The sequence below is a fragment of the Anopheles moucheti genome, chromosome 2, assembly GCF_943734755.1.
Source record: "Anopheles moucheti chromosome 2, idAnoMoucSN_F20_07, whole genome shotgun sequence".
NCBI classification, from domain to species: domain Eukaryota; kingdom Metazoa; phylum Arthropoda; class Insecta; order Diptera; family Culicidae; genus Anopheles; species Anopheles moucheti.
Window position 1 is genome coordinate 6,308,798 of NC_069140.1, and position 22,533 is coordinate 6,331,330.

The window sequence follows — 22,533 nt, forward strand, 5'->3', positions numbered from 1 at the left end:
AATTAAAACACATTTAAAAATTGTGCATGATTCGTAAAATAGTTATCATTTTCGGTTTGCTGCTTTTTGTACGGATCCGGTCCAGCAAACAAAACTGGCAACCCTGCCATCCGTCAATCCGGGGCAGTTGTCATTAGCGAAGCTGTCATTGGCGAGAAAAGTGAAATCTATCCGCACCGCAGACGCCATTTAAACGTTGGCGCAAGCCTGGAGAGCGAAGAGACAAAATATTTTTGTTTTTTCCTATCATCCTGGTTCTGTTTGGTTCCACATTTCGTTTTAGTTTACCATCGTAAGCCTTAGCTTAACACGTAGCAGTAAGCCATAGACGCAGCAAAAAGACGTATGCGATGATCCCGGTGAGTGTTTTGGTTTTGGTGTTGTATGCGGCAAGCGGTGTGGTATCATTTCCGGTGCCCCCATCGGGTTCCCGGCGAAAAAACCACATCGCCCAACGATGCCCAACCCTGTACAATCGCTAATATAACTTTCTTTTCGTTCGTTCGATTGTATGCCACGGCCGACCCGTTCTACCGAATGCGCCACTTGGGATGTTTTGCTTGGGATGATGGACAGAGAACTAAAGTGTTTGTAGGCAGCTTGCCACCTGCGACGAAGCCGGAGGAAGTTCGCCGGTTGTTCGAAAACTATGGCGTGGTGACGGAATGCGACGTCATGAATCGATGCGCGTTCGTCCACATGCAGAATCAAGATATGGCCGAAAGTGCGATCCAGGCGCTGCACAACACCACCTTCAAGGGTGTGACGATCGTGGTTGAACGTGGCCGCGTCCGGGAGCGGCCCCCGGGAGGTGTTGGTGGCGGCGGCATGGATAGTGCGCGTGGTCGTCCCGGCGCCGGTCCAATGCGAGGCTCACGCGGTGGAATGCGCAGCCAACCGTATGGTGTCGGTGGCTACGGAGCAGCACGCGCACCGGGAGGCTATGGGGCACGTGCAAATTATGGCACCGGAGGTCGCTACGATGGAGGTTATAGGTAAGCTGCAGACTGTTTTTTGTTTGCTTGGTAAATGACTTCAGTCATATGTTGACGGGCAAAACAGTAGCCAACAAGAAGCGCATTAAATTACCTATCTGTATTCTTTACCCTACGAGCTATAGGAATGATGTTGGATACAGTACCTCCAGTAACGCGTATGGGTACGGGTACAGTAGCAACGGTGGCGGTTATGGAAGTACTCGCCACACTAGCAGCGAGGATCGCCGCGGCTTCACGTTACCATCCTATCCCTCCGACCCGAGCCGGGGTACGTACGGTAGCAATTACGATGGCTATTCCAACTACGATGGCTACAGCAGCTATGGTTACGATACCACACAAGGATCCTCTAGCTACCAGCGATGGCCATCTACAGCTGCACCAGCGGCAGATAGCTAGTATGTTTCGATTACCCAAAATCCATCACGGACAAGGGATGTTTCCAATCGATGAAACTGTTTTTTTGTTTATTTGTATTAGCTCATACGCTGGCGGCTACTCACAAGCATCAGTGGACCCTGGGGCCGTCGGTCAAAGTACAGATTATAGTCAATCTTATCCTTCCATGAGTGGTAGCTCATCCGGATACCGGTGAGAATTGAAAATTTCTTTCAAAAAGACCAACGAATAGATATACAATGTGTACCATTCATAACTTACAGTGCAACTGCATCCGCATCTCCACAATCCTACCGCAATTCCGTTTCCGGTTACGGACAGCCCACGTCTGGCAGAAGATTCTAACAAGGTGCCAACGGACCAGCATGAAAATGTGTGAGATCAACAGCAGTAGTAGTCTTACATGTTTCACATGCAGCATAATGTCCCCTCAACCTCAGGCCGCCAGGATCTTTAACAAACACCGTTCACAGTTGCAACAATTGCTGTTTGTTGCTATCGATCATTATCTTAAAACAAATTCATCATCTTTATTATTGCTCACGAACTTCCTTATTAAACTCCTTTTAACAGTTTTCGAACACATGAAGGTGTAGACTACATCGAAAGCTGTTACTGTCGCCCTTACACCAATTCTGGATTTTGAGTATGAAAGTGAAAACATCATAATTTACTTAATATAACTACCATAATGGTGCAGTTTACATACCATACAACCGGTCCCTGTATGACAGTGAGTTTATAATTTATTACTGTTGGTTATTGCCGCATTTTCGCTGTTGCTAATTTTTCTCATTCAAAATTTGCACCCATTTAAACCGCAACACAATCGTGCCGTCGACAGGAAACTCATTTCATTTTCTTCAGTGGTTTTTTTTCGTTACAATTCTTAACTGAGAGTAGGATTACATTTTTGGTACCGGAATACGGAAAGGGTCACACTGGCTGAAAGCTGCCAGGGAAAGATAAGCCAGTGCGCAAGAGATTAGAAAGACAAAAGGGACGACAGGGCGATGATATTGCACAGCGGTCTACGTCTATATACAGAGCGGTAGAATAATATAGACTGGGATTTGGCCCCAGGAAAGAATGTTTTGTTAGACATCAAGAAGTAGAGTGAGCATTTTGTGTTTTTTATATCCAATTATTTCACTTGGCCAACAACGTTCTGGAAAAAAAAACAACTATTCTCTAGTGTATTTATATATATATATATACATTACAAACGATTATATTTACGAAATCAACGTGCAGAATGGCAATCCAGCGGGACAAGCAAACCGGAAAACACATCCCCCGCAGTGGTATCGCTCGATCTGTAATATACGCATCCTCATTCACACGTAAAAACAGACACACATACATACAGTAAAACACACATACACACACACACACACACACAAACGTACACTTGCATAACACGCGTACAGAATTTTTTGTTTTGATATAGTATAATAAAATCGAAAATCAATTAAGATTAATTAACTTTTTAACCGGCAAAAGAGGCGTGCAGCTAGCTATGCTTTTAAATTGTTCCCCCTTTTCACGAGACTCCTTTTAGGTTGGTGCAGGTCGGTTGTTTTCGCCCAGCGCCCAATCCAAAAGAGAGAGAAAAGAAACCGGCTTGTTTAGCGAATTTGACATTTTAAAGGCCACAGGCAATCTCCACTACTACGATGCTTAATATACACCCGTCGGGAAAATGAACCTCAGTACCTGTTTGCTTGCCACTGGTACCTTCCACTGGTCGATGTCAGAACTTGGATGGAAATTTACTTTTATCATTCAAATCGTTGAAATATGTGGGTCATAAAGGAAGGTGCTACTCCATTCATCTGACGTGAGTCAGCCTCTTTCTTCCATGCGGAGTTTGAGTTGCTTGGCCTATTTTGGGGTCCAAAAATAAAACCAGTTCTTTGTCTGAGCCTAGTCAACTATAACCTGAGCTGCATCGTATGGTAACAGTACCATAGCATCCGACACACTCGTATGAATCGTGTAATGATACAAGATTGAAGCGATTCCCAAACATAATTTTAGATAAATCCGATCTGCTTCTTATGGTGTACCTCTTCTCTTGTGTCCTCATCGGGCACACGACAATTGTCTACACTGCTGCTTGGCTATCTTTAAACAACGGGCCGAACGGATCGATCGGCAATCGATCGACAAACTGTTCAGAGCGGCCCGGCGAGAGCATCCCTGGTTGTTGCACTCCTTTCCCGCGATGCCCGAAACACGGTCCGCGTGTTGTTCTCGCGTGTGCTTGCGTGTGAGACTCGCGGTACTGCGCCAACCGGCATTATGCAATGTGCGCGCGATGTTCGCCATGCAATGGGGAAGAGAAGCCACGAGCGCTGCTCGCAATATGAAAACCAGCACGGTGCTTTCGGTTTCAGTCGAGCTTCAGCCTCAGCCCCGTACGGACGGCTGTAGACGCGGTTGTGCTGTGAATTTTCTCCAAGTTTTTCGCAATCGCAGGTGCAGGTGAACAAAGTTTTCACCACTTCAGGGAAGCAGCAATATACGAGAAATAGAAGGTTTGTGTGCAAATCGTTAGAAATATTTGTGATAACAATGCGTTGAAAATTGCCTGTGGCGCTATTAATGGCTTCCCAATTCCATTCATATCAATTTGCCCTAAATCACCTGAACCGCTCAACTTTTGAGTGCGTTAAAACAAGGAAAAAAATAATAGGACAATCCGGTGAGTCCCCCTTGATTGTGGCACATTTTGGCACACATTTTCGAGGCCCCCGATCGCGTTGAGTAACAAAACCGCGTATTGGCTGGACGGAGAAAGGCGACCAGTGTTGTGGTGCACCCGTGCAGTGTTACGATGGGTGGCAAACATGCAAATCATACGAGTGATCGTTCGCATCGCGCGGTGATCATGGTGCGTGAAGCAATCGTAAGGATGAGTAGACTTCGACGCGTGTGAGGTGTTTAATGCGTGAGAATTATGGTTCTCATTCAGCGAAATTACGCTTGCCCACTTGCTGGAAACCCGGTAATGTCCAACCGATGCAATCACGGTTTTAGCAGCTGTAAAGATTCCTCGACTGGTCAAATCATCCGAATTTCGTGTAAGAAAAAAAGGCACCCATCCATCCGTTACAAGTGTATTACGATGCTGCGACAGACGAAGCCGAAAGCGCGCCTTGTTCAAACAACCCCGCTTGAATCTTATCGAAATCGCGGATGTTTTTCAGGGTTGTCTCTTTTCCCAAGAGGTGTTGTGGTTGGTGTTTGGTGTGTACACACACACACACCCCCTCGAACTCGAGGAGGATGCTGTGAGAGCTATGCGTTAGCTCATGCCGAAGTCGTAGCAGAGACGCAATCGTTGTGGTATGGCGAAACTGACTGACATTGATTCGCGGTGTACCAATTCCGTGCCCGAACGAGCTCTGCCGAAGATATAGCATTACAATCACGAAATAAGCTTTGTTTACACTTCCGTTCACAGCCTGGTGCAGATCGGCAGATCGGCGACCGCGTGCAACAGCCGTCCAGCACGAGACTTCCTTATCCGGTGAGGGAAGAATCGGAAAGTTCTGCGAGATAGAAAAAAAGCTCTCCCACCGCGAGAAGATCACCAAGCCGTGTTAGACGAACCATGTACGCCTTCCGTGTGCTGATTTTGTCGCTCGTGTCGATCGGTGTACATTCCAGCTATGCCCTGCCACCGTCCACGTTCGGTGAAGCCTTGGCCAGTGCCGGCCAATTATCGAACAAACTGAAGGTAAGCTAGAATAGGCCGGGAATACTGCGGGAGTGTGCGCGAGTGGGTGTCGACATGGTGAGGTTCGTCGCCTGCCGGCGCGTTGCTGTCTTTCACAGTTGCCGACACACTAAAAGATTTGTCGCTTGTTGACGCGTTGCTGTCTTTCGGTTTCGAGCGACCGTAAAGCTACAAGGATCATGGCCATGTGTTGAATTGGTGAAATGGTTTTTCGGCATAATAATGCTTAAATAATGCCTTTTGTCTCTGCCTGGACTTTCACTTGGGAGTCATAGTAAATTAGGTCAAAATGTAGGTGTCTCGCTGAAATCCAAATGAAATCCAATGAAAGGAAAATAACAATCTGTATGGAAAGTTTTTGGAATGTATGGAAATCTAAAAGGAACTTAGGCTACTTCTCAAATTTTCCATTGCAATTACTGATGAAAGTATAATCCTCCTGACTGATTCAATCAGTCGCGCTAAATCAGATTTCCCTGCAATATTTATAAACAGTAATTAAAAATCACACGGCAGTTGTGTAACATGGGTGATTTAATTTATCAACTCGGCGATCGTGTCTAAATTTAACTGCAAACCGCGGCAATTAAATCGTCTCGCACAAAGATATCTATTGTTTATCGTTGTTTGCAGCTGCAGTATTCGGAGTTCACCTCTCGATCGGTGCAATACAGGCGCAGAAAGACAATAGCCAGACGCAAAAGGTGCGAAGGCTTTCACCGGTCGACCCCTCGGTCGGTCAGCCGATGCATAGATCGGGCTTAGTGTTTGTTCACTGTGCTTTCGAGCTGAGAGCGCTCGCGCCAATTAGCAGATTGACGGTAAAAGGTGGGCAAAAATTGGACAACCTATCACACACTGTCAGCCATTCCTCGCGAGTGTGACACGTTTGTAAATGTGGCATATTAATCTATGCTTTATTGGTGCTCATGGCCTTGTCTGGTAGGGCGTCTAATTAATCTTCAACTTTGTTAATATGCGTCCTTGTCCTTAAGAGTTATTAAAACATCATAATCCCTTACCATGCTGCAATCTCGCGCTAGTCGCTGCTGCGCGAAAGACACATTCGGTGGTTACCCAGCGCTCAAATGACTGCACTGAAGGGATCAAACTGGAACTTGTTTCCATTCCCTCGCACTGATGAAGTCTTTTGTACACATTTGACACACGTATTGAGTCACTAAACATGGAACGCGCATTAGTGGCGTGGGTCCTATGGAATTGAAGCGGCTGAAAAAAGGCTGAAGAGAAAGGAAGGAAGGCCCAGTCCATTACCCGTCCTGATCCACCATTCCCCAGTGAGCCGGAGATTATGGCTGTGTGAGCATTAAAAATTCACATACAAAATGGCAAACGAAAATGACACTCCCAGAGCTCACCGAGCGTGAAACGTGACCTCACGGCAAGTACCGGGCGCACTATTCATCTTCTTCGCCTCTTGCCGCCACGGATGCGGAAAGAAAGGAAGGTCTTGGCCGCTGGGGCAAGGAAACAAACAAACTGGAAAGGAACTTCCAGCGGGTTGCGGATGATGGAAAGCAATAGTGAAATTGTGCGCCACGGTCACCAACCGAGTGACAGGGGGAGGGGGGAGAGGAGAAAGAGAGAAAGAAGTGTAGCAAGAAGCCGGGGCGACGACAAGTGTGACCTTCGCCAATGGCAAGGTTGTAACCGGTTAAGTCCACCGGTTGGAGGTGGTAACGCGTGTTGCTTTGACTGCTAATTAATGCTTGCCCAGTCAACTGCCGCGAAACGAGACAGGTGCATCGCAGTGCTGTGCTGCGCATCGAAGGCTGTTTGGCCATTACGCTGCGATGCACCCGAGCGTTGCAGATTAACGGTACGAAGAGTAGCGAAATTTTGCGGTCGGTTCTTTTTTTTTTTTGATTCGCCTAGAAATTGTACTTCAACCAGCGGGCAGAACTTAAACCTTGAGGTGTGGGATGTCTTGCTTAAGTTTGTTTTTTCCATTTGGTGTACCCTGTACCCTCATTAGCTCTACGAGCTATGGCCTAGGTTTACTGGAGGTTAAGATATGGATGTGTAATAAGTGAGATCTTTGGGTGAAGAATTTAGCTTTTCTTATCAAAACATCTCAGCCATGAGAAGGCTTATTAACAAATCATATCATTTTTAGATCACTGCTAGCGTTGTGCTTAACACATCTTTAGAGAAGGCTCCTTCATATGAATCTTGAGTGAGGAATCATACAAATCAAGAAGCAACTCTCAAAAGATTCATGAAGCTTCAGTGTAGTGGCGCATCATGACCTGAAGCTGAGTAAAGATCTTCGAAGATTCATGAGTCTTTAGAATAAAGATTCAGATTCATTCATTCAGGTTAAGGATTCATTCAGATTCATGAAACTGAATCAGATTCACCAAACACTCATCACAATCAATAGCTGGCGGGCCTCCCTGATGATGTATTTTATTGTCACACGACAGGACCGGTCCAAAATCCCACCCAGACCTGTCCTCCGTAATAAGGACTGGCAGGGCAGATATGGCAAGCATGACCTGGAGTAGGTCGTTACGTCAAGAAGTAATAGCTTCCATCGGTCCATTATCAATTAGTGATAAGTAGGTACTTTCCATTGATGCGCCTAAAGTGAGTCATTAGCGTCATGAATAGGAATTTGATAGCACCAGCACCCAGTGGAGGATCAATCCCCTTGGAGGCCCAGGGCGGAATTATAAATGGGGCGTCTAATTTTAAAAATGACGAATTGGGGGGGGGGCATTGAGGCCCTTGAAATGAGGCAAAGTTAAAGGCGCAGTAAGAAGGGGGTCCTGAACTCACTTTGAATCATCATCTTTGGAGAGGGGGCCTATGTATACACCTTTAACTACACACACACATTTTTTGGGGCCAAAACGGACCAGTCCGTTAGCTTCCAGTAACAGTAAGTGGATGATTTTTGGTGTTTTGCGAAGGTAGTGTAGCGAATTCCCACACGGTTATTCTTCTTCTTGATGACAATATTTGTCGGGGGACAACAGAGAGCAAAATGGAAAGAATTAATCACCGTAAGTATTTAATGTCCACCACACAAAAGCTCACGATCAACGCAGTCGCCATTGCACATTATTTTGAAGCGCTTTTTCTTTCGTCGAAGTCTCCGCGCATGCGCGATCGGACACGCCAGAATCGAACGGTTTTGTGATTTCTGACACCAAGAGAGCATCCACGAAAGGAGATAACATCAATCTGATCCGCACAAGGATCCGCCATGCTTGTACATGACGCTTGCTCACATTATCAGTCACTGTGATGCTATTGATCAATTAAAGATCTTCTACAATTGGCTATTAGTTACACATACTATCGAACAAGGGCCTCTCCGGAGAGCGATCGATAGAGTAAATAGCTCAGCTACTGTGAGGAGAATCCTCCATCTCGTTTCATCCATCCAGTGCCTACAGTGCGTCTCATAACAGCACAGCACTTCAGTTTTTTAATTATTAGCAGTAGGAAATGTGCAGTGCCACTATTTCCCAAGACATTATGTATTGTTTATTGTTCAATTATTTCGCAATAATTATATCTCTTGTCGTCCTGGAGTTTCCGGGAGTTTAGAAGGATTCCATGCATAAATATACGATTTCAATACTCTTTATTGTTATTTCCATAAAAATGAACTTGGCTAGAGTCATATAAGGGTGCTAGCACATTTGGACGAACGGAAAGAGAGGAAAGATCAGTCGACGGATCAAGCGCTACGATCACTAGAGGGAAGGGCGCAGCTATATGAAATGCTACCACGTGGTACGGATATTTTGTGCTACCTCTACCGTATGGATGCTCTCTTGGTGTCAGAAACCAAAAATTCCATCGTTTCTGAAGCATTTTCGGTCGATTCCGGCGGGGCATTTTGAGCGCACCGATATCGGACACGATTCAACACGAGAGAGACTTCAACGAGCGGAAATGGCATCAGACAATGAACTTTATTTTCACTTTTTCTCTTTTTTACGAAAATGATTAATTAAATTCAATTCATTTTCAATTGATGTGGAATTGAAAAAATACACACAAATAAAACAAAACAAATCTTGTTTAGTTTTATTGTTGATTTTCTTTCAGGGATACTGATCGACCATTGCAGTGCTTGGCTCACGCTTGCAATTGCTGTAAGCTAAGCTATTTAAACTATCGGCTTTATCAATACCGCTGTTGCAGATGGCAAAACACTCTAATGCGTTTGAATGGTATCACAAGTAACAAAACAGGCCGATTCCGGGGCATTTTGTTCCAAATTCAAATTTCGCCAGGGACCTCTTGTGGTACCCTTCGGGGCCCCCTCTAGCATAGGAGACTGGCCCCCCAATACGGCGAGCCCCAAGGCGACCGCCTACTCCGCCTACCGTTTGATCCGCCGCTGCCAGCACCGAAACCCCCTATTCCTCTATTTGCAATTGGTACAAATTGCACAATTTGTCGCAACAGCATCTAACCACGTTAACCTTCACAAAACGGTTACAGGAAACGGCAGCATGGAAAACATTCACCGGCATCGCACGTGACTCCGACTCGATCAACTCCCTCGTCCGGATCATACCGCGCACGACCATGGGCTTCGTGCGCGATGTGGTGAGCTCGTTCAAGCGCGAGTCCCGTGCCATCATACTCACCAAAAACGGCGCACTGGAGGGCCGGCTGCAGCAGGTGAAGGGTGGCGGTTCCGGGTCGTTTTACGCCTTCAAAGGCATCCGGTACGGGCAGCCACCGGTCGGGGAGCGTCGGTTCCGTGCGCCGCTGCCCGAGGAACCGTGGAAAGGTGTCCGCAGTGCGACACGTGAAGGGTCCGTCTGTCCGCACCGTAACATGATACTGGACAACTACAAGGGTAATGAGGATTGTCTGTTCCTCAATGTGTACTCGCCGGAGCTGCCGGTTGGGGCGGACAATCCACAGCTGCCGGTGATGGTGTGGATCCATGGCGGTGCTTTCTCGTTCGGTTCGGGCAATGCGTTCCTGTACGGGCCGGACTATCTCGTGCCGAATGGAGTGGTGCTGGTGACGTTCAACTATCGTCTCGGACCGCTCGGGTTCTTGAGCGTTGGGCGGGACGCCCCGGGCAATGCGGGCATCAAGGATCAGGTGTTGGCGCTGCGCTGGGTCCAGGAAAACATCGCCGCGTTCGGCGGTAGCCCCGAAGATGTGACCATCTTCGGACAGTCGGCTGGTTCGGTGTCGGTGCAGCTGCTCACACTGTCCCCGCTATCGAAGGGGCTGTTCCACAAAGCGATCGCTCACAGCGGTTCGGTGCTGAACCCTTGGGCTATCGCCCGCGATACCAAAGATCGTGCATTTAAGCTTGCCCAACTGCTGGGCGTTCGGACGAACGATACCGGCGAACTGCTGGAGCAGCTACGTCGCACCAGCCCGCAGAAGATTGTCGACGCAGCGCTCAAAACGCTCACCGCGGAAGATGTGCGCAAAAACATCGGCTTACCGTTTGTGCCCTCGCTGGAGGATTGGACCGGCGACGATGCCTCGGTCGAAGAGCCGCTGATCGTGGAGGAACCGCTGGCACTGCTGAAGAGTGGCCGGTACCATCATGTGCCGGTGATCACCGGGTTCAATTCGCACGAAGCGATGCTGTTTATGCGACGTAAGCAGGCGTGATTTGGGGGTTGTCCGCCACCGATGTATGTCACACTGAGTTAATGAGTTTCTTCTTCTCCGAGTTGCAGGGTTACGCAAGGATCCAAATCTGCTCCAAACGCTCGACGCCGACTTTGAGCGACTGATACCGTTGAATTTGCAGCTGGATCGGGAATCGAACGAGGGAAAGGAATTTGCGGCACGGATGAAGCGATTCTACATGGGCGAAAGGCGCGTCTCGAACGAAACCGTCCAGGAGATGATGAACGTAAGTGGCGTTGTGTAGTGTTCAAACCGTTAGTGAATCTTTATCGTTCGATCTTCGTGCCCCGTAGCTCATGTCGGATGTTATGTTCCTGCACGGTATCACCGACTACGCCCGCTTGCACGCGTCCCACAATGGGCCAAACTCAACCTGGGTGTATCGGTTCGCGTACGACGGGGCGCTCGGGATCTACAAGCGGATACTGGGCATTGACTGGCCCGGTGCCTGTCACGGTGACGAGCTCGGCTATCTGTTCCACTTCGGCGTGCTCAATCTGCGGTTAGACAACACCTCGCCCGAGCTGCAGGTGATGCACAAGATGACCCGCATGTGGTCCAACTTTGCCAAGTACGGGTAAGTACCGGAGTACGGTGAAAACACGCACCACAGCAACCGTTGCGGACGTTACCTCAACTCATTTTAAACACCGTTTGGGACGTTGCGTTTTTCGTACGCCACGTCTCTTATCGTTTGTGTCTGGGCAGTGTGAAAGGAAGCATTTCGACAATCCTGTACCGCGACGCGCTCATCGTTGCCACCTTTCGCAGTCTTATCGTTTTTTTTGTTTGGTGGCCAAACTGCTTTTATTGCAGTGTGGTAAAATGGTTTCGCTGGCGGTTTGATTATGCAATATTGTCTTTTGACTTTTGCTGTGTCTGAAAAACACTCCGCCATGCGTTGGGTTCCACGGTAGCAAAACCGTTAGGACACTAGCGCATACTAATGAACGTACGACTTTGGGAGCTCTGGAGCTCATGACGGTGGTTCAACACATCTCGGAAGCAGTGTCAAGGTTGTAAGTATGTGGAAGAAAATCAACAAAAAAATACTGTTATGCTCAAGGTTGTGATGGCTGCTTTCAGTGTGTGTGTTGATAAGCGCACGGGCACGGCATCACTCATTTGGCAGACGAATTGCCATCCTTTTTCGACCATAAACTTTAATTGGCTTGTGATTTTCAAAATTAAATTAGATTTTTTTTGTTACTATTGCACCAAACCTTCTGCTTTCTGCCGATTGCAATAAATCGCTAACGATATGCAGATGAACGATGGAAGGGAGAATAGACGCGTAGCCGGTTTAATGAACCATACCGCAGGTAACCTCAATCGTTGACCCTCTTCTGTCCCAACTGGCTGTTATTTTCTGCTCTTCGCAGCACCGTAAAACACCGCCCGGTGGAGTACAAAACCCTTGTTAATGCTCGTAAATTGTACAGGCCCTTTCGCCGCGCAATCCAAGCCCTTTTTGCTCTTGCTCGTTGGCCCCTGTGCTGACCGGTAACGGGTGACCCCATTTTTTAGGGGACAGCCGAAATACTCAAACCGACTCCCGGGTGTTGCTCCGGTAAGCTATTCCGGTGCGTCTCCATTCTCACGATTGCTTTTTAAATGATCACCTTCTCGTTTTACCCAGTCGGCCGTACCTTCTGGGTTGCAGCTTCTCTGCTAGGCCAGTGGGAAAGGGTGGATGAAAATGGCCACATTTTGGACAATTTATGCCATATTTTTCATGATTTTTTTGCGTATGAACTAGGTCACTTAATAAGTGGGCGGAGGATGAGCCTTTACCTTGCATTTTCAACTTACCAAAATTAGCACGTTCAAGTGAAGATTTTATTGCATACATTATTTTTATGAACGGGATGCAATAGTTATCACTTCAGACAGAAGCTTACAAGCAACACAATGCGTAGGATGCGTATAGTGGGGGTATTTATTGGACCAATTTATTCGTTCCCGTTTGTTGCCATTGCGTAACATATTTTTTTTTTTGAAGATCGTATCGCTTTTGCCACCTTTAAATCTGAAATTTATACAGCAATTTAATGACTGCACGGAGGGGTGCAAATTAAGTGATATTTTTACGATGTTTATATTTCCTACATGCTGTGCTTTAAATGTGGCGGCACGGTGATATGGCGATCGGTAGTGGCGTATTAAGAAGAAGGAAAAGGGGAATGAAAGTGCTTTAAATGTGCTGAATAAGTTCCTGTACGTAGATGTACTAGAAATGTATGACATAAACGGAATACATACGTTTATTGTGCTGCTTTCCGGCAACAAAACATAATTGTTGTATCTTCGAATACAATATATTTTCTTAATGATTATGCAACACGTCTTAAGCCTGAGCCTACTACTCTGGAAAAGGTGCGCGTCTACTGGCGTCACAACGGAACTCTATTGCACTGACTGTTGCTAAGCAACCGCGTTTATCCGTGTGGCGTTCACGTCTCCAACAATAATAATTGTTTGGAGTACATTGGGAAATTGCTTTGCCAGTCATATATGATAAAAATGTCGCATCTCTGATTATGTCTGATATCTCTGATGAAACATTTATAATGTCCACCAACTTTAAAACACATGATATCGAGACAGTGGCGTTGGGTGCTGTAAGTTCTCCCACGGAACCTTGTGAGACTGCTTCACTTGTCGGTTTGTAACTTTGGAACGGAGTGTCTCACGGACCTACGGGTAAAGTTTACTAACAAATAAACACTCCAAAAAGAGTTTTTCTTTTGACATATTCAACACCGCCTCATCCGCAATTCGGGTGAGTGTGCTGTACTTCAAGTCACGTTACGCATTGCCGGTACGCATCGCGTTAGTTCTCTCGGGGTTTTTGACACGGCATTGAAGCGTTGTTAGCAAAAACATTTTTTAAAAACCTTGCTGTATGTGATACAAATACGTGACACTTTCTTGATGTTTCCCTTTTGCCACATGCTGAGCTTCAAATGGGTTGGATAACTAGAAATCCAGAAATTTAATTAAAGCTCATGAAGTGGAATGATCGTTTAGAATTAGCATTTTTCATTCCATTTTGATACCTAAATGTTTTCAGTTGGCAGAAATAAAAAACATTTCGAATGCTTCTTAATTCTAAAAGCTTAAACTTTAATGACCCAATAGCTATAATTACTTTAAATCAATTCACATGATAAGCACAAAATTGATTGAAATAGGTCTCACATTACCCATAATTTTAATCTTAATTTACTACTGCCAACGTTGGAGCTTCTTTGCAAATCCCACTCCACGTGCTTGTACGGCGTGCCTGGCATAACTCGTAAGTACTGCACTGTGCAATGCAACACCGGCTCAGGCACGCGATCAATAAGCTAACAACAATTTGAAAGCTTGACAGCGAGCTGCCATTCATTGCACGCGTGCCACGCGCCTGTATTCTGCTTGGCACCGGCAGAGAATCAATACCCCAAACACCAAACGCCGCTTCAAAAAAGTGCGTGCGCGAAGAAGTTATGCAAAAAAAAACAGACCCCCCGCGTACAACAATAACCATGAGAAACAAAAACATTAATGGTTTGCCGGAGTGAGGTTGTTGAAGATAACTGCCACCTGACCGTTCGATGTGCCAGTGTTTTGTGGAAACTGGCCCAAAATTGAGGAACATTGGCGGGAAGTACAGCAGCAAACACTCGACCAGCTTGCATGCACTCCTTGCTCTCCCGCAAGGCGATGGTGCCGAACCCCGTGGCCGTGCCATGCCCGGGCGGTGTGCAGAAAATGGGCTGGTTTGTTTGGTTTTGTTTCGCATTTCCTTATGTAACGCTTTGTACAAACCAACCGCACGCGCATCGGCATCGATCGGGCGGCGGTGTGTGGTTCGCGAAAAATATGCGTCGGCACGATGGAAAAACTCGATTCCCTCCGCTCGAACGAACCGGCTTTCCTTCGCCGTTTGCGGCACAACAGTCGCCCTCGAACTGTGCCACCTATGGGTCTCCCAAGGCACACCGATCTGCGCACGATCGTCAAACCCAAGCAGGGCTACCCGGCCACAGTTTTAACGGCCTCGGTGGGGCTCTTTTTTAACGTTCCAAAGACAACACGATGATAAGGTTGCTCCGAAAAGGGGTTCACTCCACTCTTCCCACCCAAACGAGTTGACCCTTCCGGGGCTCCCCAATCAAGACATCGAGCCATTGCAGGTGATCTTGAACTGCGCTGTTAGCAAAAGTGGGTGCAGCAATCGGTTTAAACACTTGGCAACATTTTCGGAGGGCGTTATTTCCACACCTCGCGCACGATGGGAACATTTGCACATTACACCGGCTGCACTTAGCACGTGCTTTGCGGCTAATATTGTATTGCGGTAGAGAGTTTAGCACGGCAACTAAAGCAATCGCTAATAGAGCAATGCCGGCTAATTTGCCATTCGCTGCACAGCGGCCCCCGGGGGATGGATGCCGGTAGGTAATAATGTCAAAAAATCAACTACAGCCACAAGCAATCCTAAATCAATCAGCACATCATGGTACATGGCGTCGGGGTGGAAGTTTGCAAAAAAAAAAGATGACTGATGTGTCCATATATGCAGCAGGGAGTAGCGCAAGATGACCGCGGTCGATGGCACATCAAATGGACCAAGGCGTCACGAGGTTCCCCAACAAGGGCTTGATTGATGACCGTTACGAATCAGCAGGTGTCCATTAGGCCCTGTGGCGCGCAAGGCGGTTTGGATGATTTACTGGCGTTAATTAGGAAGGTGTGCCCATTCTTCTGTGTTAGGCATTTGCAATGATGTGGAGTTTTATGAATCCTCCGCAATTGGCGACGATAGAAACATGCGTCTTTAATGGCGCGCCGATGTCCTTAGAACACATTGTAACGGGTGACATTATGCACTGCCAAGATAACTAATTAACCCTTAACATTAGTACATTAGTACATGCAGAAGTTTATCATTGCTTTTCTGTTGTTTAATCTGTTTATTGTCATTCCATTTGCAGCAATCCCACCCCGTTTGGAGAAGATGAGTTGGTGCTGGGGATCAACTGGCCGTCGGTGATACCGAACACGATGGCCGAGCTACCCTATCTGGACATCACCGAGACGCTCGAGAGTAAAACGAACCCCGAGGCAGTGCGGCTACAGTTCTGGGACGAAGCGTTCAGCAAATACAATGGCAATTTGTTGTAATACAACGTAATAGTACAACAGGACGGAGTCGATCGTCGAGAGCAGTTAGTTTGCTGTGTGGGTGTAGAAGCATTGCTCACTTGCCTTTAGGTGCTACAACTCTACAAGCAATGTGCTTTCTGAGGTATAGCTTTAGCGAATTTTTAAGCCATAGGAAGAGAAATGTTTGGCATTAGGATTGTTTCATTCCTAGCGGACGGGACAACTAGTAGACCACCGGACCTGTTTCGTGTTTGCTGCTGAAATGACACAATGTGAGGGGTTTTAGAAGTACATTTTCTAACGATTTTGAACGCTAGATTCGTAAGTGTTGCTATTTGCTCTTGCCGTACATGGATGTAATCGATGTTATGTTTTTTCCTTCTACGTAATAAGTAAGTTTAAATAGGGTTATAAAATAGACAAATTTTGGACATTTCTATCGAGGACTGAATGCTTAAACATGAATTTACCGACAAATAAACCAGTATGAAAACTCGAACCGATTGTGTTATGTTAGTGCTTATGGTGGTATATTTTATGATAGTTATGATTTATGAAGACCTCCTCTGGTACCGAACGCACGTGCACACGTGTTGTTTGAATATTTGGCTGCAAGGTTGGCGGAGTATTTTCACAGGGGTGTAAAGCCGAAGTGTGATGGATTCATCCGAAGTTTGACAATCAGATGTTCGGCTTCGGTACTGGCATGTCATTTTTTTTATACAATCTGCTTCAAAATAAGCAAATAATTGCACAAAGCCCAGTAACTAACCGAATGTGATCTCAAGCGATTAAAACCTGCTAATACATCGTATTGCCGATAGCAGAATATGGCAGATGAACGTAATTTCCGTTCAACCTACTATGAAAAGGTTGGCTGCCGCGGAGTGGAAGAACGGAAATCGCTAGAAATTCTGCTGAAAGAGAAACCTCTCAACCTGACCAAGCTGACACAGTTCTGTATTCGGTTCACCGTACCCAAAATACATCGTACCGTGCTATGGAATTCGCTACTTGGTAAATATTGGAACGCTCAACAAGAACCAATAATCAACTTCAAGAACGTATTTTGCTAAAACCTATCCGCTACCATTAGGAGTCACACCGGTATATGATAAATCCCGGGACTACGTGATGGAGCAACGAGTGGCCGTGTATAACGATCTACTGAAGGCACTGAAAACCATGCGAATAATCGATGAGAATACTCCAACCTGTAGGGTGCTGTATGCAATGTGGCTGCTGGAGAAAAAACAATTGTATCTGGGCCGGGACATTACTGTAAGTTTGTCGTAAAAGTTGCAACAATTACCGATCAGCAAATATTCATCCAGCATATTGTTCAATCCTCAGCAAGAAAGTCATTTCTGCAACATCACGAAAGTGCTGTTAGAAATTTTTGATAATGACATCGAAACGTACTGGATGGCGAAAAGTCTGTACGATTACTCCGAGGAGGTGTCGCTGGAAATGGGCAAACTTTCCGATCTGACCTACACAATACTGGAGAAGGAAGATAATGGATTGTACATCCATTTAAAGTCCTGTGATATGTTAACCGCACTGCCACTGTCCGACTGGTACCGATCATTCTTTGCCGGTGTGCTGTCGGAACCGGCATTGATTCGCATATGGGATAAGATCTGTGGCGGAGCGATCAAAATCGTAGTTTTCGTGATGATCGAGATACTTCGCATGTTACGTCGACGGGTGCTCCGTTGTGTGGATCGAAAGAGTCTCTTCGAATGTATCGACAGTGTAAGTTACGTTTGGGTTTTAGTGGCGTTAACCAGCGTCAGAAGGTAACACAAAACTCATTGCATGATGTTTTTCTTTTAGATCAAAAACGAACAGGAAACGGCCGACATGATCGTTAACGGGGCGATCGAGCTGTGGCAGCAGAACAAGGGCCATGAATATATCCCGCAGTCAAAGGTGAAAACACTCAGTTAGTCAGCGAAAATGTGCAACCACTCTGAAAGAGCTGCTCCATGGAAAGCGCACGATGTTAATGTTTTATTTTTAAGATACCTTTTGTGTTTGTTCAACGAAAGCCCTGTACTTTTGTTTCAAGAGATAAGATATAAACTAATAACTGTTACTCACACCTTCTGACTACTCATTTGTTCGCGATGCAGCTGGTCCATTTCGACCTGTTTGACGCGTGTGTAGAAAGCCGAACCAAGCAACACGACCACGTTCGATGTCCACCAGAGGAATGACTTTGTTTCCTGGTACCAGGACGTCGCTATTACTGTTTGAGCGCACGCCTTTGCTGTACCGGAGATGTTATGCGTCAGCGGAGAGGTTACTTTAATCTGTAGGGTCGTGACGAAACCGATGGCAAACCCAAAAACGCCTCCAATCGTCATAACACCCCAAAACCAAGCTTCAGCCAAGTGTTCGTAGTTCAACACTTCCCGCACCTCCCCGTTGATGATCATCAGTGGAATGAAAAGTACCGCAGAGTAGACATTGTTGTAGTAGCTTAGCAACCACACTTCTTGGTTTACGTGCTGCAGCGTACGCTTCGTGTAGATCGAGTACAGCGAAAGGCTCAACGAACCAAGTACCCCGAATATGGTACCGATGAGTGAAAATGATTCGGTTAGACTTTCCTGATCGACGCCGATCCAAAATCCGGCCACAATCAGCACACAGCACAGGACCGCCTTGGTGCTCGTTTTTTGTCCCAACAAAGCGTACGTCAACAGCACGTTGAAGACGGTCGTCAACGAACGACCCACGTAGTAGAAGGCAACACCGACGTACTTCAGGCACAGATTGTTCGTCGCTATCATTGCCGTAAATAGAATGGATAGAGGAATCACCTTGCGGAAAGTTTCCCTATCGAAAGGATTACCATCGGGAAAGGATACCATGCGTGGATAGCGCTTGCCCAGCATGCTCATTGTGAAACATATTGACGAGGAAGTTAGCACTTGAAACCACGTCACAAATAACGGCGCATCCAACTTTAACCCGCTCAAAAGTGCTTTATTCACAAACACGGTCAGAATGGAAATGATCCTACAAAAAGAATTCGCATTAATTCCGTAGTCAAGAGGGCAATGATGCAACTGAATTCTTACCAATAGGCCGCTACTACCACTCCTATCCGGATGTATTTCGTGAATAAATTTTCCTTTTCCAATGGCTGATACATTGCAGTTTGCTTTTTAGAACCACCTGAAGTCAACTATCATCGTTTTACGAAACTATCTCATTAGCTCTTATCGATACAAGTGCGATATCTTCTTTATTGGATTGCTTGTCGGTGGGTACGTTTGTTACCTTTGTTTGTTTACATGCTTTCCGCTGACAGCTGTCAGAGCGAACCGGCCTCAAAAAACAATAAAATAACACATGAACACATCTGCAAACAAAACCCGGAAACGTGGTGGGAAAAATTACATTGTGCCGCGATTATTCATGGAAGCTTGAAAATGTCTATCCAATTAGGGAAGTTATGCTCGCGCATCATAGAACAACATTTTGGGGAAGTAGTGCGAACAGTCGTGGATGATCTGTTCGCATCGATCGCAAAACCATTGTCGCAAATAATTCGTTCAACAGGATTAACCAAATCGGAGGTACATTAGCAGAGATATTCCCCCAAATAAGCTCACGTAATTCTGTAATGCCTATCGTTTCAGGTATGCAAATCGTTGGCCATATTGATCAAATTCAACATGATAGGATTCGACCTAAACAAGGCTCGCACGCAGTACGAGTATCGCTTGTACCATGACCGTATAGTGATGATCCTACGCTACCCTCGCTACGTGCATCTAGTACAGACAAAGTTCGGCCACGAATCGGCAGTGTTGATGGAAGAATTGCTACGGTCAGGTACCCAGACAGCATCGTATATTATCGTCAAATCGATGCCCAACGTGGACATCAAGGATCACAATACGCTAGCCTTGCTGAGAGACAAATTCGGTGACTTAGCCAATGAACAATACATCATTCGGGCGCCCGAACCGATTCCCAGTGAAGGTAGCGCTGAATTGATGGAGCTCTGTCACGACATTCCCAATCCATTCGTCATGCCGGAGCTGGATTTACGTATATTGAAGGATCTACACGACGGGAAAGCTGTCAAAGCGCCCGACGAAAACGTGCACTGGCTCGTGAACGTGGACAAGTTTCATATCGATTTTCGTAACACGATCATGATAACGGCGATCGAACGGCTGATTGATAGCAATGCGGGCGAGGGTATGAAGTTCTTGCTGCAGCTGATGAGCGAACGCACGAACCCTTGGGAAGCGGTTTCGAATCCAATCGCACTCGTGGACCTAAGGCAACGCTGCGAGAGAAAGTCTCAGAACGTTGAAATGTTACGCTACCTTGACCAGTATATCTCCGTGATGGAATCGAACGATTATTTGTCCAAGTTCGACACCAAGGGTGGCGGTCAGTATACGGTAAATGTGAAGAAAATCTTCGAACAGTTGACGTGGGCCTGCATCGAGAATATTATCGTTGAAAAGTATGGCTCGAAAGCGGCACGAATCTTCCGAGTGATCCGCATGAAGAAGTACGTCGAGCAGGAGGATATCCAAAAGGAAGCGATGGTGCCCGCGAAGGAAGCGAAACAATTAACGTACAAATTACTCGAGGAAAATTTCCTGCAAATTCAAACGTTTCGCAAACCGGGCGGTGGGAACGCAGGTGCGCCAAAGTCTTTCTTTCTGTTTTACGTCAACCAATCGCAGATTGTATCGATGCTGCTAGAACTGAGCTACAAGGCGTTGTACAATTCGATCACCCGCCTAACGCACGATAAGACCGTCAACAAGCGGTTGATAGAGAAAAGCCAACGTTTGGAGAGCATTGTAGAAACGATGAAAGAACGCGGCGAATCAGATGCATACATTAACGAAATCCTGGAAACGCTCACACCTCCGGAACAGGAAATACTGGCAAAGGTAAAGCTGCGCGTGAAGAGTCTCTACAGTGCAGAAATTGGGATAGATGAAACAATATTCATGCTGAAACTATATCAACAATATCAGAAATAAATCTGCAACAGAATCTTTCTGCTCAAGGGAAGTTTTTCTTTATTTTAGTGAAAGAAATAATATGTTTTGTTTTGAACGCATGATCTGCCTATGCGGCCAAGCGATCACGTTGATGTTGCTCCCATTTGCTCAGTGGACCGTGGTCGTTGCGGAACTGGACGCCGCATCCGTCCGGTACCAAGCGTCCTTCATCGGCGTGCTTCTGATACACGTCGCGGTCGTACTTGGTGAAGCCCCACTTCTTGGAGACGAAGATCTTCTGACGACCCGGGAACTTGAACTTTGCACGACGCAGCGCCTCGATGACCTGCGCCTTGAAACGGTCGCTCGAGCGCACCGACATGATCGGCTGCCCGATATGGACACGAGCAACCGTACCTTGCGGTTTGCCGAAAGCACCACGCATTCCTGTTTGGAGCCTGTTGGGCGCAAGGTTGAGAAAACGAAAAGAACGGAAGTGGATTAAAATTTACAGAGCACAAGTATCTGACAATCAGAAAGTAGAGTTGCCAAGCGTAATTCAGTAATTGTCAACGTGTAAGAAAGGGTAATCATTGGGCATTCATAACCCAATGCTCTGAAAATGGCAATATCATCATAGGGAAGTTGAAGGTTGCAAGGGGATTTCGCACACCCGCAGAAAGGAAAACTTACCGATCGGCTCCGGCACAGGACAACATCTTGTTGATGCGAATTACATGGAACGGGTGAAGGCGCATACGGATATGGAACTGATCCTTACCGCAGAACTTCACCAGATACTTGTTACAGCAGATACGGCCCGCCTCGAGCGCCTCGGAGCTGAGCTGTTCGTACTCATCCGACACAAGATGCACGCAGAGCGGGAAGTCTTCCACCAGCGCCTTCTTGCGACCCAAGTCGAAGATACGGATTTTGGCATCCGGAACACCACGGCAGAAGCGCGATTTCGGGTACGGTTTGTTTTTGCAGTATCGATAACATCTTGCCGGTCGGCGACCCATTTTGCGATACACACGTGTGAATCGTCCGACTTCCGAAGAAAAAGAGAAGCTGCACGTCAAACAAATTGAAGTTTGTTGATTGCTCAATTGTCAGGCTGCTGCATCGTGCACTTCATTCTTCACAATTCTCGCAATGTTGACATTTGAGACCAACGTCGAGGAAATGTGGGAATTGATTTTGATTAATTTCTGAACAAAATGTTGCATATATAAGTCCGTTCATGTACAAAACATGTTATTTAAAATATGGATCTTTTGATAATACGCGGGAGTTTTCCTGCCCGCGCAATGGTGCAGGAAAGTCGCATTATCAGAAACATTTTGTTGGCCATTGCACGGATTGTAAATGGAGCGAAAAATTTATTTCAGCAGTGCACAAATAAGTTAACTTCCAAATAAAATTGGAAGCGGAGCATTGGAAAATATTTTCAATCCAGTTTGATTTCGAAATTGATCCGACGCTGAATGTCAAACATAAATTTGAAACTGTCGAACATTGTGTGCGCTGTCAACGCAACGTCACCACTTTTTTATCAACTGTTGGCCGAGAAGAAAAAAGAAGTAAAATTGCT

At 46.3% G+C, this 22,533-nt stretch overlaps 6 protein-coding genes across 7 annotated transcripts; 4 read left to right on the forward strand and 2 right to left on the reverse strand.

Moving 5' to 3' along the window:
• Nucleotides 1-183: 183 nt before the first annotated feature.
• On the forward strand, nucleotides 184-2,861 carry LOC128306028 (RNA-binding protein 4). Of its 2 annotated transcripts, none has more exons than XM_053043713.1 (5): nucleotides 184-359; nucleotides 577-995; nucleotides 1,115-1,396; nucleotides 1,479-1,589; nucleotides 1,661-2,861. In XM_053043713.1, exons 1-5 carry the CDS (start codon nucleotides 351-353, stop codon nucleotides 1,740-1,742), a joined length of 903 nt encoding a protein of 300 aa, XP_052899673.1. In that variant the 5' UTR covers nucleotides 184-350; the 3' UTR covers nucleotides 1,743-2,861. The 2 variants fall into 2 exon arrangements, with proteins under 2 accessions (XP_052899673.1, XP_052899682.1); XM_053043722.1 differs by having other exon boundaries at nucleotides 1,121-1,396.
• A 2,155-nt stretch (nucleotides 2,862-5,016) lies between these two features.
• LOC128298684 (juvenile hormone esterase) lies at nucleotides 5,017-15,966 on the forward strand. The gene is made up of 5 exons (XM_053034456.1): nucleotides 5,017-5,142; nucleotides 9,628-10,759; nucleotides 10,842-11,020; nucleotides 11,088-11,371; nucleotides 15,777-15,966. Exons 1-5 carry the CDS (start codon nucleotides 5,017-5,019, stop codon nucleotides 15,964-15,966), a joined length of 1,911 nt encoding a protein of 636 aa, XP_052890416.1.
• A 736-nt stretch (nucleotides 15,967-16,702) lies between these two features.
• LOC128310249 (TBC1 domain family member 7) lies at nucleotides 16,703-17,924 on the forward strand. Its single transcript, XM_053046841.1, has 4 exons — nucleotides 16,703-16,965; nucleotides 17,045-17,229; nucleotides 17,302-17,706; nucleotides 17,788-17,924. The coding sequence occupies exons 1-4, from the start codon at nucleotides 16,779-16,781 to the stop codon at nucleotides 17,899-17,901; spliced, it is 891 nt and encodes a 296-aa protein (XP_052902801.1). The 5' UTR covers nucleotides 16,703-16,778; the 3' UTR covers nucleotides 17,902-17,924.
• Nucleotides 17,910-19,213, reverse strand: LOC128310248 (GDP-fucose transporter 1). The gene is made up of 2 exons (XM_053046840.1): nucleotides 19,041-19,213; nucleotides 17,910-18,978 (listed from the first exon to the last, which is right to left on the reverse strand). Exons 1-2 carry the CDS (start codon nucleotides 19,112-19,114, stop codon nucleotides 18,051-18,053), a joined length of 1,002 nt encoding a protein of 333 aa, XP_052902800.1. The 5' UTR covers nucleotides 19,115-19,213; the 3' UTR covers nucleotides 17,910-18,050.
• A 99-nt stretch (nucleotides 19,214-19,312) lies between these two features.
• On the forward strand, nucleotides 19,313-20,998 carry LOC128299222 (DNA-directed RNA polymerase III subunit RPC3). The gene is made up of 2 exons (XM_053035117.1): nucleotides 19,313-19,541; nucleotides 19,605-20,998. Exons 1-2 carry the CDS (start codon nucleotides 19,395-19,397, stop codon nucleotides 20,976-20,978), a joined length of 1,521 nt encoding a protein of 506 aa, XP_052891077.1. The 5' UTR covers nucleotides 19,313-19,394; the 3' UTR covers nucleotides 20,979-20,998.
• Nucleotides 20,999-21,000: 2 nt separating this feature from the next.
• LOC128299223 (60S ribosomal protein L10-like) lies at nucleotides 21,001-22,011 on the reverse strand. The gene is made up of 2 exons (XM_053035118.1): nucleotides 21,633-22,011; nucleotides 21,001-21,397 (listed from the first exon to the last, which is right to left on the reverse strand). Exons 1-2 carry the CDS (start codon nucleotides 21,959-21,961, stop codon nucleotides 21,067-21,069), a joined length of 660 nt encoding a protein of 219 aa, XP_052891078.1. The 5' UTR covers nucleotides 21,962-22,011; the 3' UTR covers nucleotides 21,001-21,066.
• Nucleotides 22,012-22,533: the final 522 nt, after the last annotated feature.